The 17,377-nt window shown below is 47.8% G+C and overlaps 1 protein-coding gene across 2 annotated transcripts in view; it reads left to right on the forward strand.

The window, feature by feature from the left end:
• The first annotated feature begins 1,127 nt into the window (after positions 1–1,127).
• LOC134927747 (maternal DNA replication licensing factor mcm6) overlaps positions 1,128–17,377 on the forward strand; it is a 186,417-nt gene continuing 170,167 nt past the window's right edge. The window contains exon 1 of one of the 2 annotated variants that reach the window (XM_063922651.1): positions 1,128–1,294. In XM_063922651.1, the coding sequence (XP_063778721.1) occupies positions 1,191–1,294 (104 nt within the window). In that variant the 5' untranslated portion in view covers positions 1,128–1,190. The remainder of the gene's footprint in view (positions 1,295–17,377) is intronic. The other variant, XM_063922652.1, reaches the window with a different exon arrangement.

Below are 17,377 nucleotides of genomic sequence, written 5' to 3' on the forward strand. Positions count from 1 at the left end.
TACCAGATAACCAGCTCCCGTCAAATACAGCCTATAACATGGCAGTTAGTAGCCAATTGGTTGTTTTATCTCTGTCCACTTTATCTCTCTCCAAAGCTTAGTAAATAGACCCCAAAGTACCAAACAATCAGCTCCTAAATTAAATTTTTCAAACACAGCTTGTAACATGGCAGTTAGGCGTTGATTGGCTGGCATTCTATCTCTGGCGATTATATCTCTCTCAAACGCTTAGTGCACACACCACTTTATCTCTCACCAAGCTTTGATAAATACAGTATTTCTTATTATGTCAGACGCTTATCTGATGTGTTTTGTACGTAATAGTATTGCTGGTTTAAATTCTGTGGACAGGGGGCTTTTTAAAGCTGGTGATTAATAAATATACCTTGTTGCTTATCAAATGCAGTTGATATTACAAACACCCAGCAATCAGAGTATCTCCAATTCATTTATTTCATAGGTATTTTTGTTAAAACTTTTCTATCATGTGTTTATGTACTGTTATATTATTTCAGGTAGCAATATTATTTTTTACATACTTAATGTTGTATATAAAAGGTAGAACAATTTCATTACAAACTATTTGAATAAATGTGTCTCTGAAATATAATTTACATAGAATAAAACAACTTCTTTTTTTTTAATCAAGCCTTACAAGTAAAGCAACAGTATCAACAGTAACAGCATGTTAAAATGGGCATACACTATATTATTTGGCAGATAATCTGCCAGATCTGTCTGGTTGGAATGAAAATCTGGTAATGGATGAGAGCAAATGACAATTGACTATTTGCTCCCAAACACTGGAAAATGGGCAAAACCTGGTGATCATACAAATTGGTTGAATCAGATTTAACCGATTTGTACGAATAGCAGTTTTTGTCGGTTTTCCAGTGTTTTGGAGCAAATTATCATTTGTAATTTGCTGTTATCCATTACAAGATTTTCATTCCAACCAGCCAGATCTGGCAGATTATCTGACAGATAATTGTAAAGTGTATGCCCAGCTTTACTCCATGTTGCTGATTACAGAAAACATGTTTATTTGCATTTCATGTGTAAAACTCTCATGATTGCTAATTGAACTCGGGAGGTGGCTATGGGGGAGGAGAGCTTAGAAATAAGTGTGTGAGGAGCGATGGCTTTCTTTCAGTGGTGTTAAACGCTGTTTTCACTTCCACCTTGTAATTATGGAGTTAGGAAATCCAGCAGCAGCGGCTGACGCTGGAGGGCAGCATGTGAAAGATGAATTGTCTGATAAGTGTCAAAAACTTTTCTTGGAGTTCTTGGAAGAGTAAGTTGTGGTTCTGTTACAACTGGAATACAATTAGGATTGGTATAATTTCATATGAACTGTTCATGTTTTGGCTGACGTTCTCTATTGCATGTAATTCCATACCATGTATAATTATTAATAATTTTTTTTTTTAATTGTTCAGCCCAGTCACCAGGATCCAGGTTTTAAATCGCAAGCACCATGTCTTTATTTTTCAGATTTATTTATATTTAATAAATCTACTAACTGGTCTTACAGCAGTACTGTGGCCTATAAAAATGTTCTGTAGTATGCATGGTAGGAGTAACAAACGTGGTGCCTTAGATCTTGTAAGAACCTGCACATACCTCCCAACATAACCCTCTCCAGGTGGGACACAATGCTCTGCTCCTGGACCTTTCTCTTAATTTGTGATTTCCAGCACCTGTTTTGAACAGGTTAATGGATAAGAAAGGGGTTACGCCACAAGTGATGGCAATCATACATTAAGAGGGAGGTCCAGGAGTAGAGCATATTGGGGCAGATGTATTAAGCCTGGAGATGGCATAAGGAAGTGATAAACCAGTGATATGTAAAGGTGATACACACCAGCCAATCAGCTTCTAACTGTTAATTTACATATTGAACCTGATTGGCTGGTGCGTTTATCACCTTGCACATATCATTGGTTTATCACTTCCTTATGCCTTCTACAGGTTAATACATCTGCCCCAATGTCATGTTGGGAGGTATAGAAATAATGAAAACACTATAGGCGCTAAGAAAATAGTTTTTACAAAATCTCCTATATAATAGCCCTGTGACTCTGTGCCTGGATCTCTAATGCTGGGCGTGGCTAAGAGCTCTCATTGGGTTAGCAGCAGGTCTATTACACCCAGTCCACAGCTGATTGGGCGAGAAACTCCCTTCCACACAGGTTACATCCAATGGGAGGCTCTGCCCTTTGCCTGCTGTGTTTTCACAGAGCAGGATTAGCAATGGGACTGATAAAGCTGCAGCTCCAGCCCCACACCCCAAAATAGGCCCACTGCATCTGCAGCAACATACCCTCCAACAATTTACACAGAAACATTGATACACATTCGAAAAGGGGGCGTGGATATGCCCCCTTTCATATACTTTCAATGGAAGCTTGGAGAGTTCAAAAATGGTACAGACCATAAAAAAAGGGACTGTACCTGCCAAAAAGGTGCAGCTGGAGGGTATGGCACTGCATCTGTAGCAAGTCTCTGCGCTGTAGATAGGGAAAACAAAAAATCCTTTAACTGCAGTGTCCTATGTCCTGCTGCCAGCCCGCCTGCCCCCTCCGCCATCAACAATCCCCACTCCCCAGCCACAGCGCAGGTGGAACAAAAGCTCCTGTGGCCACCGGCATAGATGTGTATGCAAGCGGTGCAAAGGAAGGCTTTCATAGCCCTCCCTGCGCTGCATACTCTCTGAGCCCCGGAGCTTCCTCTGCGCGTGATGTCACAGAAGTACCTCCCCGCCACAGCCGCGCCCAGATCCCCAGAGGCCCTGACTCCGCAACACAGCACCTAGCCTGCCGGCCTGGAAGCCCCAAGATGGCTAATGTAGCGGATAGAGTGGGTGATATCACGGAGCGTAATGTCTGGACACTGAATCAATGTAAAAGGTGACAGCGGTGTGCAATCAGGGCCGGTGCTACGGTGTTCGGCACCCCCCTACAAACTGTAAATTTGCACCCTTGCATACTTTACAAACAACAGCGCACATAATACCCCCTGTAGCAGAGACACTTACACATGTCATTCCCCCTGTACCAGAGACGCTTACACATGTAACGTCCCCAGAACCAGTGACGCTTACACATGTCATGCCCCCCTGTAGCAGTGACGCTTACACATGTCATGCCCCCCTGTAGCAGTGGCGCTTAGACACGTAACGCCCCCTGTAGCAGTGACACTTAGACACGTAACGCCCCCTGTAGCAGTGATGCTTAGACACTTAACGCCCCCTGTAGCAGTGACGCTTAGACACGTAACGCCCCCTGTAGCAGTGACGCTTAGACACATTATGCAGCAGTCACACATACACACACAACAGACATATATATATATATATATATATATATATATATATACACACACAAACACACACATACTGTACGTACATTACACACACACATATATACAGTATACACAGACACTGTATATGCACACACACTAACTGTTTCCAGACACTTACCTAATGAAGTCTGGCTGGCAGAAGCTGTAGCAGCTCATCCTTCTGCTGCAGCATGGTCCCGTCTAGCTCCGCACCCTTTGGGTCACACCCGGCCACTGAATATCACACGAGAGGGGAGGGGGAGAGGAGGCTTTGTGCTGTAGGAGCCTAGGGGGAAAGGAGGTATTGTGCTGCCGGCACCGCTGCATGTGTGACAGCAGCCGGCAGCAGCTCAGCACAGGGATGCAGAGCAGGGAGAACATCTCTCCTTCCTGGTGCCTCCCTGCACTGCATCCCTTTGCTGAGTGGCTAGCGCCGGGCCTGTGTGCAGTGTCACTGACACTGCACAGCACTCACCTTTTACATTGATGCAGCCAGTCACTCAGTTCTGCCAGCCAGTCACTATTGTTAGCACCAGTGTCCCAACGCGCCGCATTACAGGGAAGTAGACACACTAAATAAACTACAGCTCCCAGCAGCCCTTAGCGCCGAAGCATTCCGGCCCTTAGGGCTGCTGGGAGCTGTAGTTTATTGCGTACATCTTCTTCCCTGTAATGCAGCGCGTTGGGACACTGGCGCTAACAATAGTGACTGGCTGCTGTGCGAGTCTCTGGGAGAGTCACCGCCAAAGGGAGGACAGCAGCTTAGCCCCTGACAGGAAGAGAAGCAGGATAAGCATTACCCGCCCCTCCCCAATTCACAGTACCTCCGGGACCCATCCGCGCCACCCCCTGCATCACCCGTGGTAGCTCCGGACCCCCTCCCCCACCCGCAGCGACCTCTACCTCCCGCCGCATCTGCCCCACTTGGGGCAACCCCGCAACTGCTCCTCCCCCACCCGCAGTGGCTCCGGACCACCACCCGCGGCACCCACGCACCCTCCCCCACCTACGGCACCACCGCAACCGCCCCTCCCGCAGCACCACAGGATCCCATCCGCCTCTTCCCCGCACCCTCTACTCCCCCAAACCAAAGCACCTACTAGGTGATTCAGCAGGCCCTGCGTGCACTGTTCACGCCGTTGCAAGGGCCTTCCACCCCTTAACCATTGCACGCCCTTTGTCCGTACAATATTTAACCACTCACACAATTATGATTGGATGTAATACTCCATATTATAAAAATATTGCATGCCACAAGGGTGTGCAAGGGTTAAGGGGGCGTGGCCCCTTACGACGGTGTGAAGAGCACCCGTAGAACACGATGAATCACCTACTCATATTATATTAAACTAACAGTTCAGCTACTTAAATAGGAAAGTATTTATTAAGCTACTATATTTTATATAGCTTCTCCACAGTGATCTCCAGAAACCTCCTGCATAGGTTCCAGAAAGAATAATACAAGCAGCCAACAAAGGGAGCCACGCATGTGAATAAGATATACTGGTGATTCAAATTATAAAATGAATCCACTAAGTGCAAACCAAATAGTATGTGGAACTTAGTTTTTAATATTATGTTTTAGAAATACACTGTTACAGCAGCATAAACTGATTCCTGGAGGCATGTTGTTCAGTATTGAAAAGAAACCACATACAAACTGTAGTTAATCAGGAAGCGCTGTCCAGCCCACTTAATCAATTTAGTTAATATAATATTTATACATACACAACATATATATGGCGATATAAACATATTGAAATGTAAAACAATTAAAACACTTTGGTTAGCAACCCGTGATGTTCTTTTATAATCACTCTGTCCAATATTAGTAAATTAGTCAGTAGAAAGGTGTGGTCTTCAGGTTGCCGAATGTCGGGATCCCGGCGCACAGTATACCGGCGCCGGAATCCCGACACCCGGCATACCGACAGATATTCTCCCTCGTGGGGGTCCACGACCCCCCTGGAGGGAGAATAAATAGCGTGGCGCGCGTAGCGAGCCCGCATGGGGCTCATTTGCACTCGCCACGCTGTCTGTATGCTGACGGTTGGGCTCCTGGCACCGGTATGCTGGTCGCCGGGAGCCCTGCCGTCGGAATACCATACTACACCCGTAGAAAGTTAGTATGCATACATTCCTTCAGTGCTGATATTAATCATTCTCTCCCATTAGTTAGTATATGTCACGATCTAGGTAATTCCTTATCAGTATTTACCTTCCAAATGCCTCCTGAGACTGTCCCAGTGTTCCAAGCCTGGATTCCATCTGCACTGTCTGTGTGCAGCACGCTGCATCTCATTGTCTCAAATCTCTTTACTGTGATTCTGGCAGCTTCATGGTTAAAGCTCACATTCAAGTTACAAACAATCTTTCCCTCCAAAAGCTACCATGGGCGCAGCCATGTTTTCCTAATCACATGTTACCTTTCAGCCTATCAGCTGCACTCTGCTCTCAGCCTGATTACACAGCAGCTGCACTCTGGTCTCTGGTTAATTAGCCAGCCAATCCCTGCTTCCCAGCAGGTATAAATATCCTGTTCCTGGGGTGGAAAGATGTCAGTGCTTTAATTGTCTTCAGTGATTCCAGTGTGCAGTTCTCCCATGGACTTTCTCTGCAGTACAGCCTGACTCCCTGGTGATTATACTCTGCAGTGTAACCCGACACTCCAGTGATTAACCCTCTACAGTCTACCCTGATTCACCTGTGTCTGAACTCCGGCTTCCCAGCAGCCATTCTCCAGCTTCTTCTCCAGCGATCCCCAGCATCACTTCATGCTTCACCTGTGCTTCTAAGTACAATAGTGCATTTCTATCTGCGAACCCCAGCTTCACTCAAAGCTTACCAATGATCCCAAAGTAACCATCGGTGTTCTGTCATCGATTCCAAGTCACCATCGGTGTTCCGTCATCGATCCCAAGTATTTCTCTGAACTGTGTTTCCTATTACCAGTACCAAGTCATCAGTATTCCTCTGAACTGTGTTTAATAAAACCTTTGAACTTCCCCTTGTTGTCGTGGTCACGCCTTCGGGCATTTGTTCTAAAGGTTCCCTGCATGTCCAAGAACCCTGTACTGCCTCCCAGGTACACATATACCTCAGCCCCTACAACTGAGGCTTCTCCCTGGTCAGCACCAGCCCTCAGTTGTGACAGTAAGCACTGACCCAATGGATCCGGCCGGAGACCAGGTCCAAGCGACCAGGCCGATGCAAGAACTTGCAGCCTGCCTTGAACGTCAGGAGACTGCACAGGGCCATGAGATCCGCTGTCTCCAGGACCTCTCCTCTCGGCTGGATGGAATACAAGTAACCCTCCGTGGTTCAGGGGCGTCCAGTGTGCCGACGGCAGTACCTTTGGTGGTATCCCCACCCACCATTCCCGTTTCTGCTCCTTGTCTCCATTTACCGACACCTGCCAAGTTTGATGGTTCCCCAAAAGCCTGTCGGGTTTCCTAAATCAGTGTGAGATATATTTTGAGTTACAGCCTGGCAGTTTCCCAACTGACCACACCAAGGTTGCTTACATCATCTCCCTCCTCAGTGGCTCCGCCCTCGATTGGGTATCACCTCTATGGGAGAAGTCTGATGCCCTGCTCTCTTCATATGCAGATTTCGTGGCAACTTTCAGGCGCATCTTTGAACCAGGTCGTGCAACCTCTGCCTCCTCTGATATCCTCCGGCTACGTCAGGGGACACGAACAGTCGGTAAATATCTGGTACAGTACCAGATCCTAGCGTCTGAACTTTCCTGGAATGATGATGCTCTTTACTCAGCCCAAGGAGGGGGGCGTCTTTGTCTACAGCCCAAGGAGGGGCGTCTGTGTCTACAGCCCTAGGAGGGGTATCCAATGTTCAAGCTCTAGTAGGGGCATATGAGTCTTCTCAAAAAGGAGTTTCTGATCTGTCAACCCCAGGAGGGGTGCTGGAGAAAACAACCCTGAGAGAGGTGTCTGATTCATCAACCCCAGGAGGGGTCACCAAAGTTTCAGTCCCAAGGGAAGTATCCAGAGCCAAGTTCCCAGATGGAAATTTTTATGCTACAGATGCAGTTATGAACTCCTGTTTGCCGTCTTCAGAGAGCACCACCCTGTTGGCATCCAGCATGGACCAGGTCCAGGATGGTCTAACTGAACACTCGGATACCACTCATTCCGGTTCTAACCGGATTCTGACTCCTTCAGTTCCAGCTGATTCAACTGTCTTTAGACTCAATCCGGTTCCATCCATCTGTCTGAAGATTCCTTCGGTTCCAGCCGATTCCGATATCTCTGTACCCAATCCGGTTCCATCCGTAGGTCCAAAGATTCCTTCATTTCCAGCTGATTCAACTGTCTTTAGACTCAATCCGGTTCCATCCGTCTGTCTGAAGATTCCTTCGGTTCCAGCCGATTCCGATATCTCTGTACCCAATCCGGTTCCATCCGTAGGTCCAAAGACTCCTTCAGTTCCAGCTGATTCAACCGTCAATCCGAAGACTCCTCCGGTCCCAGCCGGTTCAAGCTTTTATGGACCCAATCCGGTCCCATCCGTCTGTCCGGATCAGCCTCCTTCGGTTCCAGCCGATTCCAGCACCTTCGGATCTAATCCGGTCCTATCCGTCGGTCTAAAGTCTCCGCCGGTCTCAACCGGTTCAAGGTTGTCTGGATTTAATTTGGTCTCGTCCATAGATCCGGTACAGTCTCCTCTGGTCCCAGCCAGTTCAAGTTCATCAGGATTCAATCTAGATCCTTCCATTTGTTCAGGTAAAGAACTTATAAGAAGTGTCCTGGGGCCACTCCTAAAGGAGGGGGGGTGCTGTCACGATCTAGGTAATTCCTTATCAGTATTTACCTTCCAAATGCCTCCTGAGACTGTCCCAGTGTTCCAAGCCTGGATTCCATCTGCACTGTCTGTGTGCAGCACGCTGCATCTCATTGTCTCAAATCTCTTTACTGTGATTCTGGCAGCTTCATGGTTAAAGCTCACATTCAAGTTACAAACAATCTTTCCCTCCAAAAGCTACCATGGGCGCAGCCATGTTTTCCTAATCACATGTTACCTTTCAGCCTATCAGCTGCACTCTGCTCTCAGCCTGATTACACAGCAGCTGCACTCTGGTCTCTGGTTAATCAGCCAGCCAATCCCTGCTTCCCAGCAGGTATAAATATCCTGTTCCTGGGGTGGAAAGATGTCAGTGCTTCAATTGTCTTCAGTGATTTTAGTGTGCAGTTCTCCCATGGACTTTCTCTGCAGTACAGCCTGACTCCCTGGTGATTATACTCTGCAGTGTAACCCGACACTCCAGTGATTAACCCTCTACAGTCTACCCTGATTCACCTGTGTCTGAACTCCGGCTTCCCAGCAGCCATTCTCCAGCTTCTTCTCCAGCGATCCCCAGCATCACTTCATGCTTCACCTGTGCTTCTAAGTACAGTAGTGCATTTCTATCTGCGAACCCCAGCTTCACTCAAAGCTTACCAATGATCCCAAAGTAACCATCGGTGTTCTGTCATCGATTCCAAGTCACCATCGGTGTTCCGTCATCGATCCCAAGTATTTCTCTGAACTGTGTTTCCTATTACCAGTACCAAGTCATCAGTATTCCTCTGAACTGTGTTTAATAAAACCTTTGAACTTTCCCTTGTTGTCGTGGTCACGCCTTCGGGCATTTGTTCTAAAGGTTCCCTGCATGTCCAAGAACCCTGTACTGCCTTCCAGGTACACATATACCTCAGCCCCTACAACTGAGGCTTCCCCCTGGTCAGCACCAGCCCTCAGTTGTGACAGTATATTAGTCCGTTAAGGTCCGGATCTGACTTGTATAAATATGAGGCAGGCTGAGACTTCTGGTGGGCGGGGCATACAGCATGTCCGCTTTCTAATGCAAGTCCAGGCAGAGGCTAGAAGGAATCTTCTTCATTAACCTTATTCTGCAGGATTAGGGTTTCAGGTTATGAGACTGTGTTCCTCGGAAGCTGTGGATCATTTTGAAGGTACTTTTACCCCTGTGGACATAATATCCACCGGAGTCTGGTCATTTATGTTGATGGCGTGAATGACTGCCATGCACTTGCGCAAAAACTAGATGAGGGATATCTAGGCTTACTACGTAGCCTGCTCTAAATGACCCCTTTCCTGTCCTGCTCTACCCTGCCGGTTCTGGAATGGGACTGCCCTGTGGGCCAACGAGGTGATGGATACCTACTACAGATTGCCCGGGACACTGCTGCCTGCATCAGCACGTCAGGGACCCACGGTGAGATACGGATCCAGCTGGAGCTGTCCCGTGACTGTGGCCAGTGATAACCCGTTGCGGCTGCGACCCCCCCTCCCCCATGTATAACCGACCTACGGCGGTGTGGCTGCTTGACGGAGAGGGGGACCCGTAGGTGAGAGATGCTTTGCTGCTGGGGGTCGATGCCCCGATCGGTGCGGGAGACTGGCCGCGATCTCACTGCTGGATATCTACGAGACACAGCAGGACCCTCGATGGAAGTGGGGATGGAGGGGCTTTCGGCCGCTGCCACGGCCCTAGGAGATGAGCTGACTGCGCTGCCTTGGCAATCCTGCTCATTGTGAGTTACTGTGGACCAGATGAAGACCTGCTCTGCTGGATCCATCGCGACCCCCGCTGGCTGTGTGAACGGGAGAGCTCTCTGCTGCCGCCACGGCCCCTGAAGACACCCGGTCAGACGCTTCTTGGGGGATCCCTTTTGCTGCGATCGTTTGCCGGCTGCCGATACTGTGGTCTGATGTGGATCTAAAGAGGCCCTTTGCGGCTGCAATGGGAATCACCCTCTGAGACCTGTCCTGGACAATCCACTGGACGTTTGTAGCCTTCTGGGCGGGAATGCTGGTGCAGGACAAATTGACACCTTCCTAAATGATCCTGGCTGCTATTGCCCCCTGAGGGCAGTATATCAATCTGGACATTTTTCTGTACTTTGCTGATACCTGTCCCCCCTCCTTGCAGTAACAGGGGTGCTACACAGCTCGTGAATTGTATTGACTGTTTCTGCCGAGGGACAAGGTCCTTTTTATATGATTCGAGTTGGCAGGACATTACTGCCTCAACACTGACAATTGTGGTCACTATAACACACGCAGTTAGGCTGCTTGTTATCACTGCATGACCTTGCCTACTTCCATGTTTTGTTACCCCGTTCTGTATGTCCACTTAGATACGTACAACCCTAACGCTATCTGCTCGAGCGGTGTTACATTAGGAGAATATACTTTCCTTTCCATGCACATTGCATGGTGTATATAGCGTCGATTGGCCATAAGTCTGTAAAAGTGTCTGGCTGTCCTCACTTTTCTATTTAATCACATTACGCCACACGGTATGAGCCAAAAATCACATTACGCCACGGTATGAGCCAAATTTCACATTACGCCACACGGTATGAGCCAAAAATCACATTACGCCACACGGTATGAGCAGAAATTCACATTATGCCACACGGTATGAGCCGAAATTCACATTATGCCACATGGTATGAGGTTCACCAACACCTGGCCACTGCTGCTCAATCCACTTCACGGCTGCAGGCCAGCTGAGGATGCTGAAAATGAAGACCACAGAAGCCACGCCAGGTCCTGACTGTTACTGCCGGCTACAGTCCACCACTGAGATCAATCATATCTGCATGGGGGAGGGCTGTCAGCAGCAGCCTTGTCCATGCAGCTGCAAAAAAATAAAAAAATAAAGAAAAATCAACTGAACGACCTGGGGGCACATACCTAGGTGCCCCCCCCCCCCCCTCCCCTGAATCTGCCACTGTCTCCAGTACACACAGCATACTGTAGATTATATTATGCACAGTCTCCCCACCCCATAGCACATCCATAGTATAATATAATATATCCAGCCCCCCTCCCCCATAGCACACCCACACCCATAGTATATTACATTGTACACAAGCCCCCCTTCCCCCAAAGCACACCCATGCTATAGTACATTATACACAGCTCCCCCCCAAAAAAAGCACATTATAATATATACAGCCCTCCCCACATCCATAATATATTGTATTGTACAGAAGCCCATGCTACATTATACACAGTGCCCCCCTCCCTTCTCCATGTTACCCCCCAGTAACCACAGCCCCTACCTGTCTTTTTAGTGTAGTCCTGTGAATAGCAGAAGCCAGCCCGGGACCGAGATAGCCAGGAAGTGTATGCAGCCGAGGAGCAGGAAGACAGGGGAGGGCTGACGCACGCAGCCCACTCTAAGCCTGGTGGGAGGGGCTGACCAGACACTGTTAAGGAGAGCTCTCTGACTGCCGGGTCCTCTGCTTCACTATACAGGCGGCTCAGCATGGACTCAATCGGCACACAGGAGGAGAGAGGAGTCAGGGGGAATGAAGAGAGGTGAGCCTTGTTTTGCTGCCTCCTAACGGTGATTGGACAGCGGATCCAGCACTGGATCTGCTGTCCAATCACATGTGCCTCGCTGGCAGGGGAATCCCGTCCCTGTTAATGAGGCACATGTAGAAGTGCCGCTTTGACAGCTTTTTTCAATGGGCATTTACTGCCCAGTGCTTAGCCCCGCCCCCCTCACTATCCCCATTACCGTTGTCAGCGGGAGGCACTTGCTATCAGTGCCTCCCAAACTGCTTTAACGACTTAAAATGATTAGAATAATGTAAAGAAGATACATATGACACAGAATATGTGTCATAAGTATCTTCTTTGTATTACTGTAATCATTAATGACAGGGGAGGCACTGCCTCCCCTGACTGCACGTCCCTGCTCTTTACGTCTTTGTTCCCAACTCCTACTTTATGCTGTGTTTTTGTTTTGTGGATGCTTGTTGTGATACTGTTTCGTGGACCCCTTTTACCCGTAACCCTTGTATTTCCTTCTGCCTTCCATTAATCACTTGACTCTTTTGTTTTCACTTTGCTTATTACTATATTTAAATTTGTTTTGTATCTGTCTCTTGTTGCCCTTTATTCTGTTTTATTTCTGTTTTGACTGATTGTTTAAAATAAAGAATTACATAAAAATAAAAAAACACAACTGATGTGTTCTTCAAAAATCTTCATTTTGTACCAGTGCGCCTGGGCCTGTCTAGCAAGTGGCAAGCCTTACCTCTACTCTCCTGGGCAATATAGTAAGCTAGTTGTGATTGACGGGGGTTGGGCAGCGACGCAGCATTGGGGGGTGCGGCGGCTATAGGGAAATGTAGGCATGTCATGGCCATTTTTGGGGCCAGCCTATGACATCACCTGTGTTTCCTGCGTATGAAAACATGGCGGTGGGACCACTGCCTACACGGCCAGGCTGCGCAGGGGTCAACCTTTGTTCAATGCATTCACAATTAATTGTGAAAGCATCACAGGGCGGTGCCACACATGCTTGGAGGCCCCCAGCATGTGAGTATATGGATGCAGATTTTGCTGCAGAAGATTTATATACCCCTTTAATTTATTACTGTAATTTAGCTGTGCAAAAGGAAATCCCATTTCTGCACTGCTCTGTAAAAATAATTACTGTACCGCCATACACTCCACCCAACTCCTCCTTATTGTATAAACTTCTGCTTGATATCTCATGCTATAAATCCATGCATCTTGGTTAAAATTTATGACATTTTTATGCAATTTGAGAAACACTGTGGATCTAAAGCTGCTTTAGAACAAAACAGTAGCTATTTTGCACTTCAGAAATAAAATCTTTATAGCGATCATGTAGGCCAGGCCTGGCCTGTTGGCAGAGTATTGCGGTGCTTTGTGTAGTGACGTTAGTCCACACAGTTAACCCTCAGTTAGGCGCAGCTGGCCTGACAGGCTCCGCTAAGCTGTTCTTGCTCCCCTCTCCGCCCCAAGGGGGCGCAGGGGCCTGTCCCTCCTAGTACCTTCCTATCTCTAGGTGCTGTTTGAAACCCCCCAAGTCAGTTTTCCCGCCACCTGCATGGGGTGCAGTAGTGACCCTCCTGGCCTCTCAGGCACACTGCGCCCAGGCCCGGCGCTTACCGCTCAGCAAAGGGATGCAGTGCAGGTAGGCGCCAGGGCTAGAGAGGCGCTGTCCCTGCCCTGCATCCCCGCTGCTGCGGCTGGGCCCCCTGCTGCTGCTGCGCCTGTGTGACGGGCACCGGCGCTGGCAGCAGGCAGCTTCAATCTGACCTCCAGTCCTCCTCCCTCACTTGACAGCCGCTGTGTTCGGCAGAAAAGGGGGCGGAGCTTAACGGTGATGAGGGGGCGGAGCTACACGGAACAGGGTTCCAGCTTGAGAGGACAGGATAGAATGCAGTACTCTGCTGACTTTGAGGTACTGTAAGCAGGAGAGGGGGAAAACAGGGTGTTTGTGTGTGTGTGTGTAGTATGTGTGTTATTGTGTGGGGTGGGGGGAGGGAGTAGTAAAAACACGCACTCTCTGGTGCCATCTTACCCCCCCTCCTCCTGCCATCTTACCCCCCTCCTCCTGCCCACCACTCACCCAAGGGGGGTTGTCCTGCAACTTATTAACATCCCTGTCTGGGGGCTGACTGAGGATAAAATCCATGGCTGCCAGTCCTAATTTCCCTGCTCAGGCAGAGAATGCAGCATCTGCTACTGCATGCAGGGAGGTTTACACTTGTACTGCATGCATACCTCCCAACTGTCCTGATTTTCTCTGTCCCACCCACGGGCCGCAGTGTCCCGCGGTGGGGGGGCATTGGGAGGCTCCTGTCACTCGCTGCCCTGCGTAGCAGAGCAGCTGTAAATAGACGCTGTGCGCATGCGCACAGTGTCTATTCTCGGAGACGAGAGGGACTGGGGGCATGCCAGCAGCTCACAGAGCGCTGGCCATGCCCCCATAGTGACGAAATGTGGGTGCGTGGCTCGCGATCGCAGTACTCCAGTGAAGCCACAACCCATTTTCCATAAACCGCGCCCCTTTTCATACGGGCGCAGCTTCACCGTGCGAGGGTGTCCCAAGTTCCCCTCTATAGAAGTTGGGAGGTATGCTGTATGTAGCCTCCTCCATATTAGATACCATCCTACTATAGACAATGTGGAATACATACTAATTACCGGCGGGCAGGATGCCAGCTGTCAAGATCCCGACAGCAGCTTCCCGGCTGCCAGAATGCCAGCATCTAGGTGAGCATTTTGATTCCACTTGCAGGCTCAGTGACTCACAACGCTAGGCTCAGGTTCTATTCTCACTCTATGGGTGTCCTAAACACCCATGAGTGGGAATAGCCTCTGTGCGCCGGTATTCCAGCTGTTTCCATTGTCAGCTATCGGGATTCCGGCGGGATACTATTGTGTGGCCATGCCCCTTACTTTTGAAACCACACTCCCTTTTTTCAATGCTCACTGTCCCTTTGTAAAATATGGGAGGGCGCAAATTTATAGTTTGCAGGGGGGCGCCGAACACCCTAGCACCAGCCCTGACTGCGCCCAAACTCCTCCGACCTTTTGAAGGTTCATCTTTCCTTTTTATTTTCATCTATTTATTTTGCTCATTTTATGACTGAAAATTACAGAGGTTGTGGATATTTTGCAGCAATATGTAGGTTTGTCCAGGGTGGTCTCTCAGGCACACTGCGTCCAAACTTGTACTCATGTTTGTGTTTTCTCTTTTTTTGCTTCAGATTTTCTGCTGAAATGGCCCGTAAAAACCTACGATTTCTCTTTGTACATTCTAATGAAGGTCACTGATCACTTTAAGAGTGTTAGACTTGAAATAATTAGGTGATAATGATGATTTTCTAACATGTGCCTGTCAGGCGCACTGCACCTGAACCTGGGAGTCCCAGAGGTGCGCCTGACAGATTGTTAATGAATTAATAGCAAGCAGGTTTATTTGTAATACACAAGTGACTTGGGTATGCTTCAATAATAGGCAATTGGCCCCTTGTAATATAGAGAGTAACAGTGTATTTATGGAACTCATCAGTATGTTTGTGGCTGCGGTATGTGAGGAACAGAGGACTGCACAGCCGTGCAGTCTGTCTCCCGCTGTGAAGGAACAATGCACCGCCCGGCTCTCTGCACAAGCTCCGGTAACGGGATACCTGCGGCACACGTGGAGCACTAAGTCTCAGACTCTGAGCTCCTGTCTCCAGCTCAGACACACTCTGGCTCTAAGATGGAGGAGTGTGGCATGTACTCAGCTCTGCCTCCCAGAGTCACTCTGACACTAGAGAGATGAACACTAGGGGATGCGCCCATGTCATCCTACGGCACAGGAGACGCGTACTATTATCGAACACTCCTCCTCGTTCAAGACTGTCTCCGGTCACATATAAAAGAACATGACATTTTATCAAACATTTTTCCAATAAAGTCCTACCTGTAACTAAAAACATGTTATGAAGCAAAAACTGTAAGAATAAAGTAATATTAAACATATTCCAGTCCACATTCTTTCAAGAATGCAAGTAATAGGTATGATGAGTCGTTTTGTCAACAGGTCTGCAAGATTTTCTTCATTTGCAAGATAATCCACACTGATGGACTTATTTTCCACTAATTCGCGGATGAAGTGATGTTTTATGTAGAGATGAGCGGGTTCGGTTCATCGGGATCCGAACCCCCCTGAACTTCACCCATTTTACACGGTTCCGAGGCAGCCTAGGATCTTCCCGCCTTGCTCGGTTAACCAGAACGCACCCGAACATCATCATCCCGCTGTCGGATTCTCGCGAGATTCGTATTCTATATAAGGAGCTGCGCGTCGCCACCTTTTTCACTCGTGCTTTGGAGATTGAACGGAGAGGACGTGGCAGCGTTCTCTCCCTGAAAACCTCCGTAATCTGTGCTCAGTGTGCTGCAAATAATCTGTGCTTAGTGTGCTGAAAATATCTACGTTCTCTGCCTGAAAACGCTCCATATCTGTGCTCAGTGTGCTGCAAATATCTGATCAGTGTGCTGCATTGTGGGGACTGGGGACCACCAATATATAATATATACTTTTCTATAGCTTCTATAATGCTTGTCAGGACACACATGGGTCACAGTTACACCGCTCTGTACTGATATATACAATAATATATATACTTTTCTATAGCTTCTATACTGCTTGTCAGGACACGTCACAGTTACACCGCTCTGTACTGATATACAGTAATATTATATATACTTTTCTATAGTTTCTATACTGCTTGTCAGGACACGCGTGTCGGTTACACCGCTCTGTACTACTGATATACAGTAATATATATACTTTTCTATAGCTTCTATACTGCTTGTCAGGACACACACGTGTCAGTTACACCGCTTTGTACTACTACTGATATACAGTAATATATATACTATTCTATAGCTTCTATACTGCTTGTCAGGACACACACGGGTCACAGTTACACCGCTCTGTAGTGATATATACAATAATATATATACTTTTCTATAGCTTTTATACTGCTTGTCAGGACACGTGTCAGTTACACCGCTCTGTACTGATATACAGTAATATTATATATACTTTTCTATAGCTTCTATACTGCTGGTCAGGACACACGTGTCAGTTACACCGCTCTGTACTACTACTGATATACAGTGATATTATATATACTTTTCTATAGCTTCTATACTGCTTGTCAGGACACACGTGTCACAGTTACACCGATCTGTCTGTACTGATATATACAATAATATATATACTTTTCTATAGCTTCTAGTATTAGTGCAGCATTTTGGTGACTAACAGTATATAGTTGTACAGTAGGCCATTGCTGTATCTTGCAGCTCTGTCACTGCAAGTATCCATCCATTCCATTTTCTTCCCCGTGATTTGGACCAATAATACCATTGATTAGAACGAATAATTCAGGTGATTCTGTCATTTTCTTCCAGTGATTTGGACCAATAATACCCTTGATTAGAACAAATAATTCCAGTGATATTGAGGTGTTTGTGTCGCTTAGCTTAGCCGTCCAGCGACCACAGTGCACCTTTCTCTCTCTTCTTTGCATAGTGTGCTGTTTGGGGCCAATTTTTTTAAGTGCCATCCTGTCTGACACTGCATTGCCACTCCTAGATGGGCCGCCCTCTTGGGTCGCCCTCTTGGGTCGCTTTGCTTAGTCATCCAGCGACCTCGGTGCAAATTTTAGGACTAAAA

This window comes from Pseudophryne corroboree, chromosome 5 (genome assembly GCF_028390025.1).
Source record: "Pseudophryne corroboree isolate aPseCor3 chromosome 5, aPseCor3.hap2, whole genome shotgun sequence".
Classification (NCBI taxonomy): domain Eukaryota; kingdom Metazoa; phylum Chordata; class Amphibia; order Anura; family Myobatrachidae; genus Pseudophryne; species Pseudophryne corroboree.